The sequence below is a fragment of the Pseudophryne corroboree genome, chromosome 10 (assembly GCF_028390025.1).
Source record: "Pseudophryne corroboree isolate aPseCor3 chromosome 10, aPseCor3.hap2, whole genome shotgun sequence".
Lineage (NCBI taxonomy): Eukaryota > Metazoa > Chordata > Amphibia > Anura > Myobatrachidae > Pseudophryne > Pseudophryne corroboree.
Genome location: NC_086453.1, coordinates 222304808 through 222325154, shown reverse-complemented (window position 1 = coordinate 222325154; position 20347 = coordinate 222304808). Strand labels below are relative to the sequence as shown.

The following is a 20347-nucleotide window of genomic DNA, read 5'->3' as shown; positions in this document are numbered from 1 at the left end:
CCCCTCTTTTGCTTCTGTTTTGTCTTTATCCATTGTTGTTTTTTTTCTCTTTGTATATTATTAAGTCACTTGATATTTAGTTGTAATTACTGTAGCTATATTGAATTCAGTACCTGCATATACTGTATGTACTCATTCAGGGTGATACTTTTCTGATACTGGACTTTTGCCTGATGATAGTTCTTTGTTTTAAAATCGATAAACATAAACTGTAGTGCAAAAAAAAAAAAAAATTCAGCTGATTTGTACATTACTTCCATGAAGTGTTGTGCAAGTGCTGTATTTGGCTCCTGGCCCCAGAATGTACTTTCTGCATGAAACCTGCATTGACTAATCAGATGTTATCTTTCTGTTTACCAAGCGTTTATTCCTATGGTTTCAGCTGACCAAACAATGAGTGCTGGGATATCTGAGCTCTCATTGCCAGGCAGAGTTTTCTGTGTGATACTTGTGCAAAGTTTTTCTAGTGTAATAATTAACAAAGGGGCATCCTTGAACTGATTTCTTTCTGGGTTCACTCGTAGCCTGCATGTCTGTGCGCAAGCTGTTTGCACAGATTAGTTTATGCATGAGGATCACCTGAACTCTCCAGAACAGGTACTGTAAATTACTTGTGTTATGTCTGGCTAGAGGGGGACAGATTTGCGTTCCTCTCTTACTGAGTAGCCCTCATGTTCAGCTTGATCTTTTGTTAGTGACCTAGACAGTTGGACTGATTCTCTGCTCCAACGTATCCATGGTTGAAATCTCTGCAGCTTTTCTGCTAGTGGTATTGGGTAATTTACCAGTGCATCCCATCTGGTATAGCTGTATACAGACTACCCAGAAATGGATGTCCCGGGTCTTTATGCTCACCCTACTTCTTCTTTGGTCTTTGCTGGTTTCAGTTCTGTTGAGTCTGCGAACACTGGAACAATTGGGCTTTTAATGAAATAATAGGTTCTAGACTATAGATATCATGCTTCTATGGACACTGGAAATTTTTTCTGGAATGGGGTTAAACATGACCATTAGTGGCACTGCCAACAATCCAGCTGGACAGATTTTTGTGGTCTATGCACCCACGTCCCTCACAAACATCATATTGGTTTTAGAGGACACCTGTTGGAGCAGTAATGTTTCAAGGAATGATTCAGTCACATCAAGTACTACTTGATGCAGTAGCGTTATTCACAGAACCAACAGGCCACCAGGAAGATCTGTTTTGGCCTAAAACATTCTGTGGTGGTCCGTACTGACTCTGCCAGTGGATCAGCCAAAGTATGCTTACCATTCGTTGTATATCAGCTGATGTTGATGTAATATTATTATGTATTATGGCGCTACATATCAGAACAGCGTGTACCTGGCCTATATATTGGTTGACCTAATGTATCCGCGGTACACATCAGAACGATGTAATGAAGGACTGAATGATAACTATCATTACACTGCACCGAGTCGTATGCAATATCTTCCAGTTGGCTGTGCAGCATGGCTGACCAGAAGATATCGCATGTGACCCGTGGCAACACGCAATAATGCATACACACCGCTCATTATGCACGTTACTTCCCCCCCACCCATCCCCCTCCCCTCCCCTCCCTGTCATTTTGAGTTTTCTTTGCATGGCCGCCACTAGCAGATGCGAGCAGAGAGAACATGTCCACGGGACCCTTTTTAGAGGCTATCGGGCCAGTATCCAGCAGCCTGGAAACAGTCAAAACAAATATGGGGCAGATATGCTTTTTTATTTATTTTTTCCTATTTTATTCTGGCTTGCTGACTGTCTACTCAATATGCATGTATTTGCCTGGAGCCGGCAGCTGCTACAGTACATTCAGATGCTCTCAACGGACCCAGAGCCCCTTACACTATATGGCTGCTACAACAGTACAACTAATTCCGAGATCTGACATGGAGCTTATCCTACAGCACAGCAAGTAGAGGCAGATTCACTTATTGGCTGCTCCTACGTGCCCCAAAATTGGTTTACTTCCTGCTACAGTCACCATGGCAACTTGGCTCCATTCCCTGCTCCTCTAAAAAGCTCAGCGCCCTGGGATTTGTGCAGTGTCTGCACTGCTGTATCCAGCCTCCTACAGCAACCCCAAGCCCGCCAGCAGTGTGACTGAGCTCAGCTGCTGTAGCTAGCCCCCCCTCCAACCACCGACCCTACTCCCCAGTGTAATTGTAAGCTTAGCTGCTGTAGCTAGCAACCAACGCTACCTTCGTGTGTGTGTGTGTGTGTGTGTGTGTGTGTGTGTGTGTGTGTGTGTATATGTATATTTGTGTGTATACAGTGTGTATATATATATATATATATATATATATATATATATATATATATATATATTATATGTACTCCATGCCCCAGCGTGATGAGAATGAGGGTGTGGCTCATGGGTACGGCATTCCCAGTAAGACCATGCCCTTTTTTACAAGGCCACACCCACTTTCCCAGGCATGCATACAAAAGAAACGCCTCTTCCCGGTCAAATCCTTGATCCGCCACTGGGTGTGAGGGTCTGTCTAATGCTGGATACACACTTGACGATATACACCCGATATAATATCATCCGAGCTGGTGTCTCGGGCAACACATTGTTCATATCGTCTAGTGTGTACTAGTGACGTGCGGTGGGGTGAGGCAGAGCCTTTCCTGTCATACTTACGTTTGTGCCAGAGTTTTGACTGTGTAAAGTATTTGAAAAATACAAACAATATATTATAAATATCTTCTTTGCATTATTCTAATCGTTTTTATAGCCAAAACCCTGGAGTAAAAAGTCTGTGGCAGATGAGGCAGTGCCTCTCCTACCCATCTTTTCCGCACATCTCTGATCAAAACTCACCAAATTTCCTGGAATTTATACTGCTGCAACTGTGTATAATGCCCAGATGTACACTTTGGTTCATATATTGTGTGTAAATCTGGATCTGGGGAAAGCCAGTGCCTCCTGAGCCATTTAGCTCACCGCACGTCCCTGGCTGTGTACACACTATATCGTTAACGATGCGCGCTCCCATGGGTCATTAACGAAGTTCAATATCTTTAGTTTCAGCCTTGAAATCTAAAGATATTGGGCAAGACCGCATGCATCTGCATGTGGATGCATGCCATCACTGATGATATCGGTGCCGATAACGTTACACTTGACGATGTTGCATCTTATGCGCATCGTCAAGTATGTACCCAGCCTAAATGTATGTGCATTAGACAGTATATGTATTCTATGAACACTTGTTTTGTTTTTTTTCCACTCCTTTTACTGCAGCATGGTTTGCTGGGCTGCATATTCTACACCCCTGCAAAATATGCACCTAACTAAATAGACCCTGTTCAGCTTATTTAAGAAATGCTTAATGATTTTTTACCATATTTTTACCTCAAACCTTATTTGATCCTTATTTCTTTGTAAGGATATCTTTAGGTCTATCCCATGCATGTTTAAGTTGTTCTACTATCTTAGCCTCTACCACAGGCCTGGCCAACCTGCGGCTCTCCAGCTGTTGTGAAACTACACATCCCAGCATGCCTTGCCACAGTTTTAGCATTCCCTAATAGCAAAGACTGTGGCAAAGCATGCTGGGACTTGTAGTTTCACAACAGCTGGAGAGCCCCAGGTTGGCCAGGCCTGCTCTACCACCTCTAATAGGAGGCTATTCCACTTGTCCACTACTCTGAGGGGGCGGGGCCTTCTTCCTCAGCACACCAGCGCCATTTTCTCTTCACAGCTCCGCTGGAAGGACGCTCCCCAGGCTCTCCCCTGCAGTATACAGGTGCATTAAAGGGTAAAAAAGAGAGGGGGGGCACTTAAATTTAGGCGCAGTATATATATATTAACAGCAGCTACAGGGTAAACACTAAGGTACAGTGTAATCCCTGGGTTATATAGCGCTGGGGTGTGTGCTGGCATACTCTCTCTCTGTCTCCCCAAAAGCCTTTGTGGGGCCCTGTCCTCAGTCAGAGCATTCCCTGTGTGTGTGCTGTGTCGGTACGCCTGTGTCGACATGTTTGATGAGGAAGGATACGTGGAGGCAGAACAAGTGCAGCTGAGTGTGGTGTCGCCGCCGACGGTGCCGACACCTGATTGGATGGATATGTGGAAGGTGTTAAATGATAATGTAAACTCCTTGCATAACAAACCGGGGGACAGTCAGGGTCTCAACCCATGCCTGATCCTACAGCGCAGAGGCCGTCACGGTCTCAAAAGCGCACACTATCCCAGATAGTTGACACAGATGTCGACACGGAATCTGACTCCAGTGTCGATGACGATGAGGCAAAGTTGCAGCTTAAAATGACTAAAGCCATCCGCTACATGATTTGTAGCTATGAAGGATGTATTACACATTTCTGAGGAAAATCCTGTCCCTGACAAGAGGATTTATATGTATGGGGAGAAAAAGCATGAAGTGACTTTTCCCCCTTCACATGAATTAAATGAATTATGTGAAAAAGCGTGGGATTCCCCTGACAGGAAGGTGATAGTTTCCAAGAGATTACTTATGGCGTATCCTTCCCGCTAACGGACAGGTTACGCTGGGAATCCTCCCCTAGGGTAGACAAGGCGTTGACACGCTTGTCCAAGAAGGTGGCCCTGCCGTCTCAGGATACGGCCGCCCTAAAGGATCCTGCGGATAGAAAGCAGGAAGCTATCCTAAAGTCTGTTTATACACATTCTGGCACACTGCTGAGGCCAGCAATTGCTTCGGCCTGGATGTGTAGTGCGGTAGCTGCATGGACGGATTCTCTGTCTGAGGAGTTAGATACCCTGGATAGGGACACTGTTCTACTGACCCTGGCACATATCAAGGACGCGGTCCTATATATGCGGGATTGCCTGAGGGACATTTGCCTGCTGGGCTCTAGAGTTAACGCAATGTCCATTTCTGCCAGAAGGGTCTTATGGACTCGGCAATGGACAGGGGATACCGACTCTAAAAAACACATGGAGGTTTTACCTTATAAGGGTGAGGAATTGTTTGGGGACGGTCTCTCGGACCTAGTTTCCACAGCTACGGCTGGGAAGTCAAATTTCTTGCCTTATGTCCCTCCACAACCTAAGAAAGCACCGTATTACCAAATGCAGTCCTTTCGTTCTCAGAAGAGCAAGAAGGTTAGAGGTGCGTCCTTTCTTGCCAGAGGCAGGGGTAGAGGAAAAAAGCTGCACCTTGCAGCTAGTTCCCAGGAACAAAAGTCTTCCCCGGCTTCCACTAAATCCACCGCATGACGCTGGGGCTCCACAGGAGGAGCCAGGAGCAGTGGGGGCGCGTCTCCGACATTTCAGCCACCAGTGGGTTCGCTCACAGGTGGATCCTTGGGCTATACAAATTGTGTCTCAGGGATACAAGCTGGAATTCGAGGTGATGCCCCCTCACCGTTACCTAAAATCGGCCTTACCAACTTCCCCCATGGAAAGGGAGATAGTGTTGGAGGCAATTCACAAACTTTTTCTCCAGAAAGTGGTGGTAGAGGTCCCCCCCCTTCAACGGGGAAGGGGCTACTATTCCACTATGTTTGTGGTACCGAAACCGGACTGTTCGGTCAGACCCATTTTAAATTTAAAATCCCTGAACATTTATCTGAAGAAATTCAAGTTCAAAATGGAATCGCTCAGAGCGGTCATTGCAAGCCTGGAGGAAGGGGATTTTATGGTGTCTCTGGACATCAAGGATGCTTACTTGCATGTCCCCATTTATCCGCCTCATCAGGAGTACCTCAGGTTTGTGGTACGGGACTGTCATTACCAATTCCAGACGTTGCCGTTTGGCCTGTCCACGGCACCGAGAGTTTTTACCAAGGTGATGGCGGAAATGATGGTGCTCCTTCGGAAGCAAGGGGTTACAATTATCCCATACTTGGGCGATCTCCTCATAAAGGCGAGGTCCAGGGAGCAGTTGCTGATCAGCGTAGCACACTCTCAGGAAGTGTTGCGTCAACACGGCTGGATTCTGAACATTCCGAAGTCGCAGCTGATTCCTGCGACGCGTCTGCCCTTCCTGGGCATGATTCTGGACACAGACCAGAAGAAGGTGTTTCTCCCGGAGGAGAAGGCTCAGGAGCTCGTGACTTTGGTCAGAGACCTCCTAAAGCCGAAACAGGTGTCGGTGCATCGCTGCACGCGAGTCCTGGGAAAGATGGTGGCGTCATACGAAGCCATTCCCTTCGGCAGGTTCCATGCGAGGATCTTTCAGTGGGATCTGCTGGACAAGTGGTCCGGATCGCATCTTCAGATGCATCGGATGATCACCCTGTCCCCCAGGGCCAGGGTGTCTCTTCTATGGTGGCTACAAGGTGCTCACCTCCTTGAGGGCCGCAGATTCGGCATACAGGACTGGGTCCTGGTGACCATGGATGCAAGCCTCCGAGGGTGGGGGGCAGTCACACAAGGAAGAAACTTCCAAGGGTTGTGGTCAAGTCAGGAGACTTGTCTGCACATCAATATCCTGGAACTAAGGGCCATATACAACGCCCTGAGTCAAGCGGAGCCTCTGCTTCGAAACCAACCAGTGCTGATTCAGTCAGACAACATCACGGCAGTGGCCCATGTAAACCGCCAGGGCGGCACAAGAAGCAGGGTGGCAATGGCAGAAGCCACCAGGATTCTTCGGTGGGCGAAGAATCATGTACTAGCACTGTCAGCAGTGTTCATTCCGGGAGTGGACAACTGGGAAGCAGACTTCCTCAGCGGACACGACCTCCACCCGGGAGAGTGGGGACTTCATCAAGACGTCTTCACGCAGATTGCAAATCGATGGGAACTGCCACAGGTGGACATGATGGCGCCCCGTCTCAACAAAAAGCTAAAAAGATATTACGCCAGGTCAAGGGACCCTCAGGCGATAGCTGTGGACGCACTAGTAACTCCGTGGGTGTTCCAGTCGGTCTATGTGTTTCCTCCTCTTCCTCTCATACCAAAGGTGCTGAGAATTGTAAGAAAAAGAGGAGTGAGAACAATACTCATTGTTCCGGATTGGCCAAGAAGGACTTGGTACCCGGAATTGCAAGAAATGCTCACAGAGGACCCATGGCCTCTGCCTCTCAGGCAGGACCTGTTACAACAAGGGCCCTGTCTGTTCCAAGACTTACCGCGGCTGCGTTTGACGGCATGGCGGTTGAACACCGGATCCTAGCAGAAAAGGGCATTCCGGAAGCAGTTATTCCTACGCTGATAAAGGCTAGGAAGGACGTGACCGCAAAACATTATCACCGTATATGGCGAAAATATGTTGCTTGGTGCGAGGCCAGGAAGGCCCCTACAGAGGAATTCCAGCTGGGCAGATTCCTGCACTTCCTACAGTCAGGTGTGACTATGGGCCAAAAATTAGGGTCCATAAAGGTCCAGATTTCGGCCCTATCCATTTTCTTTCAAAAAGAACTGGCTTCACTGCCTGAGGTTCAGACGTTTAAGGGAGTGCTGCATATTTAGCCTCCTTTTGTGCCACCAGTGGCACCTTGGGATCTTAACGTGGTATTGGCTTTCCTGAAATCCCACTGGTTTGAGCCACTTAAGATGGTGGAGCTAAAGTATCTCACGTGGAAAGTGGTCATGCTGTTGGCCCTAGCCTCAGCTAGGCGTGTGTCAGAATTGGCGGCTTTGTCATGTAAAATCCCCTATCTGGTTTTCCATATGGACAGGGCAGAATTGCGAACTCGTGGTGCCTGCGGCTACTCGTGACTTGGAGGATTCCAAGTTGCTTGATGTAGTCAGGGCTTTGAAGATCTATGTTGCCAGGACGGCTGAAGTCAGGAAGACTGACTCGCTGTTTATCCTGTATGCATCCAACAAGCTGGGTGCTCCTGCTTCAAAGCAAACCATTGCTCGCTGGATCTGTTACACGATTCAGCAGGCTCATTCTGCGGCTGGATTGCCGCATCCAAAATCAGTAAAAGCCCATTCCACAAGGAAGGTGGGCTCTTCTTGGGCGGCTGCCCGAGGGGTCTCGGCATTACAGCTTTGCCGAGCTGCTACTTGGTCGGGTTCAAACACATTTGCAAAGTTCTACAAGTTTGATACCCTGGCTGAGGAGGACCTGGTGTTTGCCCATTCGGTGCTGCAGAGTCATCCGCACTCTCCCGCCCGTTTGGGAGCTTTGGTATAATCCCCATGGTCCTTACGGAGTCCCCAGCATCCACTAGGACGTTAGAGAAAATAAGAATTTACTCACCGGTAATTCTATTTCTCGTAGTCCGTAGTGGATGCTGGGCGCCTGTCCCAAGAGCGGACTTTCTGCAATACGTGTATATAGTTATTGCTTAAATAAGGGTTATGTTATGTTGGCATCCATTGGTTGGTTGATGCGCTGTTGTTTGTTCATACTGTTAACTGGGTAAGTTTATCACAGGTTATACGGTGTGATTGGTGTGGCTGGTATGAGTCTTACCCTGGATTCCAAAATCCTTTCCTTGTAATGTCAGCTCTTCCGGGCACAGTTTCCTAAACTGAGGTCTGGAGGAGGGGCATAGAGGGAGGAGCCAGTGCACACCAGATAGTACTAAATCTTTCTTTAGAGTGCCCAGTCTCCTGCGGAGCCCGCTATTCCCCATGGTCCTTACGGAGTCCCCAGCATCCACTACGGACTACGAGAAATAGAATTACCGGTGAGTAAATTCTTATTATTATTTACCCAGTGGGTTTAGGATACTGGCTAGATGTAGTCCACGCATTTACTTGGACAAGACCTACTGCACAGATTCTCTGCTTGTTCTTTGTGACGTATACATAAACACTGTTGGTTGGCTGGCTACTAAGAAGACCATTTTGAGTTGGATTAGTCAGTCATTACTCGAGATTCAACTTACACTGCGATCCCTCCCTCATTCTCAGTCGTGTGAGGTTTTTGGTTCTTGACCGTCTTTTTCCCACTGTTTTGTTATATTATTCTAACAGTTTCCCTGGGTTACTGCTCATCTTCTGACCTTTTTTTGAAGAAGTATGGCATGGGCATGATGGGGTTGCAGGGGGGGGGGGGGACACTTAGAATTAAGGTTACAGTCAGTAGTGTCACACTGCAGCCCAACCTGCAATCTCATGGTCCAGTGTCACACAGCCTGCTTCAGAGAAAAGTATTCAATGATAAGTGACCCAAAGTCCCATGTGCTTAGAAAAACATATACTATACTGTATGTACAGTTCTACTGTTAGCTTTTATGTTTTTAAAGTTAGTTGTGTCCTGCTCTTGTGGTGTCATTACCATTCATCTGCTTGCCTCTATTAACCTTTGCACCCAGTAATGTTGCTTTCTCCTTAATGGAGTCTGTTTTGAGACCTGGATAAGAGTCAGTTCTTTGTTTAATTGTATTCATTGACGAATTAGCGGACAGCCTAGTGTTTGTGAATAATAGGTTATTTGCTTAAGTGTGAAGACCTCAACAACTACCTAGCCATGCTTTGATCAATCTGTGGCGTGTAGGTTGGTAAAATTAAAATGATCTTGTAATGTCCCTTACTACGGTTTAGTGCATAACGTAGACATCTTTTCTCTTTGAATACCTGTTTGCACACCTTTTTATAACATGTATGACATTGGAATTGCAAAATATACATGTTTTGTTTCCATTCAAGGAACCTTTCACTGATTTATGATTTCTTGTTGCAGAAACTAAATGCCCATGATGATGCAGCTGAGGACTCTGTGTGGTTTGCTCCTGGTTGGCACTATCGCGGTCCTCTGCAAAGAAAACAAAGGACATGTATCTGTTGTCCTCCTTGGGGCTACCGGGGATTTGGCTAAAAAGTACCTATGGCAGGGTCTATTCCAGCTCTATCTGAATGAGGTAAATAGAGGCCACAGCTTTAGCTTTCATGGAGCTGCTTTGACACCCCCAGAACAAGCAGAGATTGTTATGTTTAATGCGTTGAAGTCTCTAAGCTGTCCTGGAGATGTTACCCCAGACAGGTGCGCCCTTGTGAAAGACCAGTTTCTGAAGCTAACCCGCTACAGACAACTTAAGACAGCACAGAACTATACAGCACTGCACCAGGATATACTAAGCTCATTAGCTGAAGAGAGCCTCCACGAGGCTGGCAGGCTCTTCTATTTGTCAGTGCCACCGTTCGCCTATGCTGATATTGCTCGAAACATCAATGCCAGCTGCCGGCCGCCTCCAGGCGCATGGCTACGAGTGGTTCTGGAGAAACCGTTCGGTCATGACTATGAGTCTGCCAAGCAGCTGGCCGGTGAACTGCAAACGTTCTTCCAAGAAGAAGAGATCTACCGGGTGGATCATTACCTAGGGAAGCAGGTGAGAAACTATATTTTACATAGCTGTTCCATTCATTGATAAACTGTTGCCATGATTGTGTGTACAGCTATTCAGTGTTACTGGACCATACTTACTTTCTTATGCAGTCTTGATAGAATTATATACAGTATAACCATTATGTTACTCTTTACATGTTTGCATAGTACATGAGACCAGTCTGGTAAATATCCATGCATACATTAACATTTTGGTTTTGTGAAGAAGAATTAAAATCATCTAATCTACTAAATCACAGGTTCTCAAACTCAGTCCTCAGGACCCCATACAGTTCATGATTTCCAGGCCACCTGTGGATTTTTAAATGTGACCGTTGGTGATACACAGTGCAACTGCTGGCTGACCTGGAAAGCGTGAACTGTTTGGGGTCCAAGTTTGAGAACTACTGTACTAAATTACCCTAAACTCATTTGGTGTGTCTACTGACTTTTTTTTTTTTTTTTAAAGACCGTTGAACAGATTCTGCCTTTCCGACGTCGCAACCAAAAGCACCTAGGACCAATTTGGAACAGACAGCATGTGGACCGAGTAGAGATTGTCATGAAAGAAATGGTTGATGCTAAAGGTATTTAAAAATCTGTGAAATTTTTGGTCTAGAAAACACTTTTAAAAGCCTTCAGATACCTTCAGTCATACTTCCTAAGAACTAATGCCCAGTAGCTGAAAAAATCACCTCTAGCCAGATTTTCCAGGCGATTAGATCACATGAACAGGTCAGGAGGGGCCCATTGCAGAGTGGTTAGTTAGTCACGGAGAACATACGCAAATTTACAAATCTGCACATTAAAAAAAATAATTGATTTTGATCAAACTTTTTTGTTTTCAAGGAAACTAAAGTTTTTTTTTTCTTGCCCACGTGATTTCTGGTCAGTTTGGTCAAAAACATCCAAACTAACAGGGGATTGTGCAGCCAGCATCCGTAAATAAGAAAGGCAATGAAGGCTGTGCAGCCTTTACAGTAACTACTGCCAGAGGAAATTCTGCAAGCAGCAGCTAACACTTATCACTAGAATGAAAAAATATATATTAATTTGTTGTTGTTGTTGTTGTTGTTTTTTTGTCTATATACTGTATGTTAGGTCCTGATTCAGAGGTGGATATAAATGTCACCCCCTGCATCTTTGTACGGAGCAGCTATGTGACAATATGCAAAAGCCACAGGTGGAGTCTTTTGTAAAGATGCCCACTGCCGGCTTCTCAGATCTGCTGCCTGCACCCAAAAACGCAGCATCGGATCAACATTACGACCATCAGTTGCAGCATCAGACATCTGAGTAACCCTCAGGATGTCGATCAAATCTAAGCTACTGGGTCTGAGGATGCAGACGCTGGCTTTAGCATGCCCGGAAATTGGGGCTGAGACATTCTCATTTTCTGGAACGCTAACTGTCATCACCCCTGAAGAGCTAGCAGTCTGTCAACCAGGCTAACACGGAACTGTGGCTGGAGATGCTGCCAATCGCAGGACATGCGCATTGCAGCGCATACCTACTCCCAAAAACATTGGTCAATTGTGACTGAGTCGGGACTGCACCTTAGTTATATAAATTCCCCCACTCCCCAAAAAAAGGGGTGAAAAATAACCCTATATACAGTAGTTGAAACCTAATTTACAATTAAAAAAATCTACGGGTAAAAGTAAGGTATTTGGTCCCATATGCTGATGTGTATGAATTGCAAGATATTTGCAGGTCTGTACCAGTAGCGCATGCACCCAGTTTATACGAAACATAAGTCACATAGGGGTATATGCAATTGTGGTCGAATTCCCGAAATTGGCGAATTTCGGGTCATTTTCGACCAAAAAAAAAAATTCGCCTATGCAATGCAGTGCTTTCCGACCAAAAAACGGACTTTCAAAATTCGACACTTTGAAATTCGACTTTTTGCAAATTCGACTTTTCTGCAATGATACAAGTGCTGCAATTCGACCAAAGCATATTCAATTCAAGTTTGGAAATTCGACAGCAGTGCTTTTAGACAGCAAATTCGTCATTTTCAATCCGCCACACTTTGGAGGGTGAAAACAAATAAAAAAAATTTAAACATGTTTTTTTTGGTGTTTTTTTTTGGGGGAATAGCAGATCTATTTATATTAGAAGGGATTAGGTACTTTTTTTTTTTTGGGGGGAGGCACAAATATTATTTATATATTTTTTAAAATATTATTTTTTTATTTATTTTTTTTTTTTATTGCTGGAACGGTAAAATCAGAAAAAAAAATGGCGTGGGGTCCCCCCTCCAAAGCATAACCAGCCTCGGGCTCATTGAGCTGGTCCTGGTTCTAAAAATGCGGGGAAAAAATTGACAGGGGATCCCCCGTATTTTTAAAACCAGCACCGGGCTCTGCGCCTGGTGCTGGTGCCAAAAATACGGGGGACAAAAAAAAAGATATTGTTTTTTCCATTAGTACTACAAGTCCCAGCAAGCCTCCCCCACATACTTACCTATGTTCACACGCCGACATCGGTCCTCTTCTCCATGTAGAATCCACGGATACCTGAAAAGCAAAGTTCAATATACTCACCTCAGGGTCCAGAGATAAATCCACGTACTTGGCAAAAAAAGAAAACGCAAATACCCGCTCCAGAACGGACTGAAAGGGGTCCCATGCTGACACATGGGACACCTTTCCACGATTGAGACCTGTCAGTGACAGCTGTCACTGACAGGTCTCTAAGCCAATCAGGAAGCGCAACTTCGTTGCGCTCACCTGATTGGCTGATCGCTGTGACAGCGCATCGCACAGCTCCCTCCATTATATTCAATGGTGGGAACTTAGCGGCTAGCGGTGAGGTCACCCGCCGGTCAGCGGCTGACCGGCGGGTGACCCCACCGCTAGCCGCAAAGTTCCCACCATTGAAAGTAATGGAGCGGCTTTGCGAGGCGCTGTCAGAGTACAGACGGCGTCCAGCCAATCAGGTGAGCGCCACGGCAGTAGCGCTTCCTGATTGGCTGAAGGGACATCAGTGACAGGAGTCACGTGATGTCCCGGCATTCGGGGAAAGGAGTCTAATGTGAAAACATTGGACCCCTTTCATTAGTCCGGTGGATCGTGTTCGGTTTGTTTTTTTACAAAGTACGTGGATTTACCTCTGGACCTGGACCTCTGGACGCTGGAAGGTGAGTATAATTTTTTGACAGGTACCCTCGGATCGTCGGAGATCGTTGCAGTCGGCGTGTCAACACAGGTAAGTATGTGTGTGTCGGCGTATGAAATAAAGTTTTACTATCAAGGTGTGTGTGTCCTGTTTTTATTTGGGTATTTTTTTCCCAGTAGTACTACAGGTACCAGCGGGCCCGTTTTTCTCCCGCATGCTGGTACTTGTGGTTCTCCAAGTACCAGCTTGCGGGGGAGGCTTGCTGGGACTTGTAGTACTAATGGAAAAAACAATATCTTTTTTTTTATCACAAAGGCTATCAGCCCCCCCATCCGCAGCCCATTGGATGGGGGGGGGACAGCCTCGGGCTTCACCCCTGGCCCTTGGGTGGCTGGGGGGGGGGGGACCCCTTGATTTGAAGGGGTCCCCACTCCCCCAGGGTACCCCGGCCAGGGGTGACTAGTTGGATATTTGATGCCACGGCCGCAGGGCACGGCATAAAAGTGACCCCCGGCTGTGGCATTATCTGTCCAGCTAGTGGAGCCCGATGCTGGTGTTAAAAATACGGGGGACCCCTACTCTTTTTGTCCCCCGTATTTTTGGCACCAGCATCAGGCGCAGAGCCCGGTGCTGGTTTTAAAAATACGGGGGATCCCTGGCCGATTTTTCCCCTGCATTTTTAGAACCAGGACCAGCTCGATGAGCCCGAGGCTGGTTATGCTTTGGAGGGGGGACCCCACGCCATTTTTTTTTCGGGTTTTTCCCCGTTTTTTCCCGTTTTTTAAAATCGCGGCAAAATCCGCCAAATCGGCCGATTTTCGCCCGCGACTCTGGCGAATCCGTTTTTCATTGCATATGGTGAATTCCGGAAGCCACCTTCCGGAATTCACCTGGCGAATTTGGTCGAATTGAAAAAACGGCGATAATTGCCGCGAATTCGCCCGCTATTGCATATACCCCATAGACTTACTGTCCTGCTGTTTTTACAGAAGGAAGCACTAATTGGCTTTAGTGAGAGATGAACTTACAATTATACCAATTAGAAGGTTGTTCTGGCGACATTGTAATGTAATAGGACACACGAGCAGCTTCTGCTGATTAAAATGATATGTGGCATGCCTATATTCTTTGTGTAATTGCGGCTCTATGCATCCAAAATGCCATGTTACAGTGATTTCTATGAAAACACTGTAGCATAGCATTTTGTACGTAAATGCGCACACAGAATAAATGCATGCTGGGTATCATTTTAATCCGCATAAGCTGCTCGTGTGTCCTATTACATTACTTTGCGTAACGCAAAAAAGACGCTCGGCAATACAGAGTCACATGGTACTCACACGTTATGTGTAACGCGACTTGTAGCGCATGGAGCAAAGATGTAAGAGGACACATCTGTATTTGCTTCTTAGTCTGTACAGGTCTGCATCTGTTCATAATTCCGAAACATGCTCTTACTGTGCTCTAACCTCTCTTTCCCTCCCCTTCTCCAATATAAATGTTTCTCCAGACTATCTGCACCAGTATTTCTCAGCTCTGGTTCTGGGAGCTTTTTAACGTAGTGTTCATTCTAGCACCCTGCACCTGTTACAACCTGTGCATTTCCTCTTTCCTGCCTGGGGTATCGCTCTGTGCTCCTCTTCTTCTAGCACACTCTGGTCGGTATATCAGTGCTGAGATACAGACCAGAGTGTGTTCAAAGCTCCAGAGAAGAGTGACACCCCACGGTGCTAAATAGTGACTGATTCTTATTACACTGTACACACGCCATACTAATTATAACCACTGAATCTGAGAATCTGGAAAACATGCACCTATAGGAGTAATACTGTATGAGAGAATAGGCAATCAGTGGTGGTGATACTGTAGCTAGGGAGTATGTGGCTATGCTTGTCCGGAAATGTGTTCTAAGGGAATGCTTTTTAATACAAGAGGTAGGAGATGGCATTATGTACCTCCTATATACACTATACTTGCACAGACTGAAAGCATGGACATAGTGGAGGCAGCTGTTAGAGACTAATTCAATATAAATGATAATCCTACAAATTCAATAGAAACCAGTGACGTCACTGGGGTACCTCTTACAACCATTTTCTTTGGTGAAATGATATGTATATGTATGATCCGTTCACTAGGATCCCCCATGTCTTTGTGAAGTCACTAGTGAAGCAAACAGGCTGCATTCTCATGATCTTTTATTCAACACACAAAGACTCCCTCCACTTTTTTTTAAAATCATTCTATTTTACAATTGCACAGTCAATAAATTGTACAAAGCTGCTTTGCCATATTCATTAGTATTTCTTTCTTTTTTTCAGGGCGCACCAGCTTTTATGAAGAATATGGCGTTATACGTGATGTCATCCAGAATCACTTGACCGAAATCTTGACTGCTGTGGCAATGGAGGTGCCTCACAATTTCTCCAACTCAGATGATGTCCTAAGAGCAAAGCTTGAGTTACTGGATTCTCTTCGTGACCCAGAACATAGCAGTGCTGTCATTGGTCAGTACCAGAACTACCTGCCGCAGGTGAGAGAGGAGTTGGAGAAGCACCCAAACTACTTCACCAACACACAGACCTTTGCAAGTGAGTGGCTTTTGTAAACACAGTTATACGTTTCTGTAAATTGGCATATATATATTTTCAAAGCACCATTTCTGAAGTATATACCATTATAGAAAACCGCATTGGTACATGTGTCTAGTTGGCTCTTCTTCAAAAGTAAGGAATGCTGTGAAACAACTTTAAGTAACTTCTCTGAAAAATTAAATTTCTATTTTTTAAACTACTGGAATTCCTTCTGTATTTGTCTCTGTTTGCATAGAATGACATAGGAGCATCTCCAAACAAAGGGCAGCGAGAAAACCTATTAGAAAGTTCAAAAAAATCTTATTTTTAATGCGATGATGTTGGCATATGTTTAAGGAAACCATCTGTCTAAGGGCTTGCCCAAATTAGTGGTGCAGTGTAATATGTATAGTCTACATATATAGTAATGAAATGAGCAGTACAGGCATGAATGCAAGGACATTCTACAGGAATTTCTTTTCACCTCTTTTTCTCCCTCTAGGTGTCCTTGTTTATATTGATAATGTACGGTGGGAAGGTGTGCCCTTCCTCCTGGTATCTGGTAAAGCTTTAGATGAGAGGACTTCGTATGCCAGAGTTGTTTTTAAGGACAATGTGTTTTGTCTCCAAAAAGAACAAAACGAAGACACTGGGACAAATCCTTGTAAACCCAGACAGATTATCTTCCATATTGGACATGGAGCACTGGGCTTCCCAGCTGTTCTAGTGTCCCGGAGTCTGTTCAGGCCAAGCCTTATATCTAGCCAGTGGCAAGCGGGATCGGAGATCCCAGCCCCCTCTCTCTTTGGACAGCCTCTAGCTGATTATTATGTGTACCGTCCAATTGAAGAAAGAGATGCCTATTCTATACTAATATCAAACATCTATCGTGGAAAGAAGGAATCCTTCATCACAACAAAAAACCTGCTAGCTTCATGGAAGTTCTGGACTCGGCTTCTGGAGAGTATAGATGGAGAGTCACCTAGGGTCTACCCGGGAGGTTCAGAGACTGGCCATTTGCTAGACTTTGCAATAGAACATGGTGGCTTACATTTTGTTACAGATGAGCATTTAGAAATTATGGGTATGAAGGATAAATCAAATACCTTTGCTTCTGCTCAATCTAACTTCCTTGGCAACACAATGGTGTCTAACTGGGCTGAGCAGCTAATACAGAAGTTAGCACAAGATATACAGACTGAAGCCGATGCCGCTGTGAAGCGTTCGGGTGTTTTCCACCTGGCCCTCTCAGGTGGCTCCAGCCCTATTGCCTTGTTTGAAAGGTTGTCTGTGCACCACTATGGCTTTCCCTGGAAACACACTCACTTGTGGATGGTTGATGAGCGATGTGTGCCATTCACAGACCCAGATTCTAACTTTGGGAGCCTTGAAAGACATCTTCTACGTCGTGTGAGAATCCCCTATGTAAATATCCACCCCATGCCCGTATACAGAAACCAGAGGCTCTGTGCTGCAGAAGATATGGGCTCTGAGACCTATGCTCAAGAGATATCTGCTCTTGTAAGCAATTCAAGTTTTGATCTAGTGCTTTTGGGCTTAGGTAATGATGGCCACACTGCCTCCATCTTCCCTGGTTCCAAGGATTTAATCTCAGGAGATAAACTGGTTCTGTTATCAGAAAGTCCATTAAAGCCTACACATAGGATGAGCCTTAGCCTCCCGCTCATTAACAAGGCCCGTAAAGTTGCTGTTCTAATATTGGGTAAAGGGAAGAATGATATTCTAACATTAATCAGCAGAGCGGAAAGTAATCCTAATAAATGGCCTATCTTTGGTGTAAACCCCACATTTGGGGACTTGGTCTGGTACGTTGATTACGATGCACTGTTTAGGTAAAAGGACTTTGTGCTCTGTCATGAATGTGCCTCCCCACCACATATTAATAAAAGGACACAATGGTACATACAAAGTAATCCACAGGTGACTTAATTAGTAACTTCTTTTATATTAAATCAACATTTTATACTGTTTTGACAAATCCTACATTTTTGTACAACACAAAAAAACTAAGTGACTAAGCTAGCCTGATATTAAACTAGAAAAAACATACAGATTTTGCTAATACTTTTTATTCATCTAGAAGTCCAAGGGGCCGATGAAATGCGATGTGCAATGTCCCAGCTATGCACATATTACCCGCTTATGATAATGCCGGCATTGCAAGATTTCCTTTGCATCTCTATGTGGCGCAAGGAAAAACTTGAGATGCTGATGGATGCAACAAACTGTTCTGGGACGGCCAATCGCTTCGATTGTGCAGAATTGTATTCCTCCCTATGTATCTTATTTCTAGTTATAAAATTAGTGGTCATGCAAGTGGCGGGAAGGCGACAATGCTGGTTCTTAAATTTGGATATACCGATTGGGTGAGCAGAAGAGCTGTGTCATGCCTTCACTAAAATACACCTACACCATGTCCTTGTACACTCAGGTTATATCTTGTGGGGTGCTTATATTCTTCTTTTATGGGAGTACTTTTTATATCCACAGAAATACAAAGGACTACTGTCCTCTGGTTTCTGATAAAATTTCAATTAGCAATGGGATCAACCACTTCTACTTTATTATAGAGAATTGATATTGTTCATCTAATAGTCACCAGCTAGTTAATGGCGTTTGTTGTAATATGTTTTTTACCTGTATCAAAATAAGAAATATATATTTTGTTAACGTGCATATTTTAGCTAAACAAATAGGGGATTATTCAATACTGTGAAATGTTGTTTCATCTTAATATCAATGTGACAGGAGTATTTTTTTTTTTTTTTTTTTTTTTTTTTTTTTTTCATTTTTCTTTTTTTCTTTTGGAGAATTAAATGATATTTGAACCTATTGTTGATCATTTAAAAATTGTTTTCTTACATGCAGATGTTGCTTCCCAACTAGTAAGAAACTCCTAGTTTGCCTGCTTATGCAAAGTGATAATTGGCAGATCGTTTACAAAACATTACTTTAATATTTCAAACTTTTTTTTGTTATAATGCCTTCATTCCTCTCTTCTATATTGGAACATTTTAAATAATTGACTTGGTGTTTGAAATCCTCATTAAAGAGACACCAAGCATAATTATAAGTTGATTTAATATGAAAAAGGGGCTTTAAAACAAAACAAAAAATTACTGATCTTGCTTACAGCCCTAACATATAAGCCCTACAGCTATTGCCTGAAGCCATTTTAGACTTTGAAAAGTTTATTTTCCAACACAGTCCTAGTCTCCAACAAATGTAGCTTAAATATGTCTTGTATCTGTTTTCAAACTTTGTGCTGCTTGGAACGTTGTTATATAAAAATGTAAAAGTATTTGAGTATAGGCTTTGTGAATACAAGATAACTACTGACCTAATTAAACCACCAGGGGGTGCTCAATCGACATGTAAATATTACAATGGTACGGTACTGGGTACAGGATGTATCACACCTGTTTTTGCTTCACTGTTGGTTATAAAGCAATATAATTTTAGTTCTGGGTGAAGTTTTTTTTATTTTACTGTTCCTCTGTATTCCGGGTTAACGTAAAGGAATTACTGAAAATGTCTATTTCTGGTACTTGAGGGGATTGAAAACTGTTATTTAGACACTATGGCAGGCATTTCCAACCTCGGTCCTCAGCACACACTAACAGTGCAGGTATCAGTGATATCCAGGCTTCAGCACAGATGGTTAAATCAAAATAACTGAGGTACTAATCAAGCCAACTGTGCTCAAGCATGGCTATCACTGTTAGTGTTCCTGGAGGACCAAGGTTGGAAAAGCCTGCACTATGGGGCAAATGTAATAGAGTGCGAGTTGCGGAGGTGCAGGACTTCGGGCGTGAATGCCCTTATTATTAAAGCAGAAATAATTGACAGGCATAAGTAACCTGGTTGCTTCCGCACCTCCGGCAACTCCATGGGTTAAATTTACTTGTCTTCGGTGGTGTCTGGGTTTAAAGGGTCAATCATAATATAACAAATAAAAAATGTACCCTTATGTTATTCAAAACCAATATGGAGCTGTTTATTTCTTTTACATATTCTGGCCAAACTCTTGAGCTATTGAATAACATAGTTTCTCATTTACAAATATTCCTCAAAGGTCTAATTGACTCTATTTAATTCTCTAATCTGGTAAATCCCCCAGATGTAATGTTGGTAAAATCATTGTTTCCTGTTGTCCTTGCATTTGTTTTCTCCTGCATTAAAGTTTAACATTTCAGTGTTCAAGCCTTTTATTTATTGTTCATGTAAGAAGGCTGATAAATTGAGAGCAGAGGATTATTGCTCACCCTTACAATTCCATCTCTTCTGTACATAAACTCTTGGTCACCACAGAGGTTACATGAAATTAAAGCAATACACCCTTTTAGGGACTGACTGCAAATCCCAGGTTACATATATATGAGTGGGGCAGACTGTATCCCATG

The 20347-nt window shown here is 44.2% G+C and overlaps 1 protein-coding gene across 4 annotated transcripts in view; it reads left to right on the top strand.

Moving 5' to 3' along the window:
* The window catches only part of H6PD (hexose-6-phosphate dehydrogenase/glucose 1-dehydrogenase), a 116052-nt gene extending 95905 nt beyond the window's left edge, over window positions 1-20147 (top strand). For 3 of the 4 annotated variants that reach the window (XM_063943096.1, XM_063943099.1, XM_063943098.1), the window contains exons 2-5: window positions 9586-10231; window positions 10697-10814; window positions 15672-15941; window positions 16426-20147. In XM_063943096.1, the coding sequence (XP_063799166.1) occupies window positions 9593-10231; window positions 10697-10814; window positions 15672-15941; window positions 16426-17780 (2382 nt within the window). In that variant the 5' untranslated portion in view covers window positions 9586-9592 and the 3' untranslated portion in view covers window positions 17781-20147. Of the gene's footprint in view, window positions 1-437; window positions 598-9585; window positions 10232-10696; window positions 10815-15671; window positions 15942-16425 lie in introns of those variants that run through there. The other variant, XM_063943097.1, reaches the window with a different exon arrangement.
* Window positions 20148-20347: the final 200 nt, after the last annotated feature.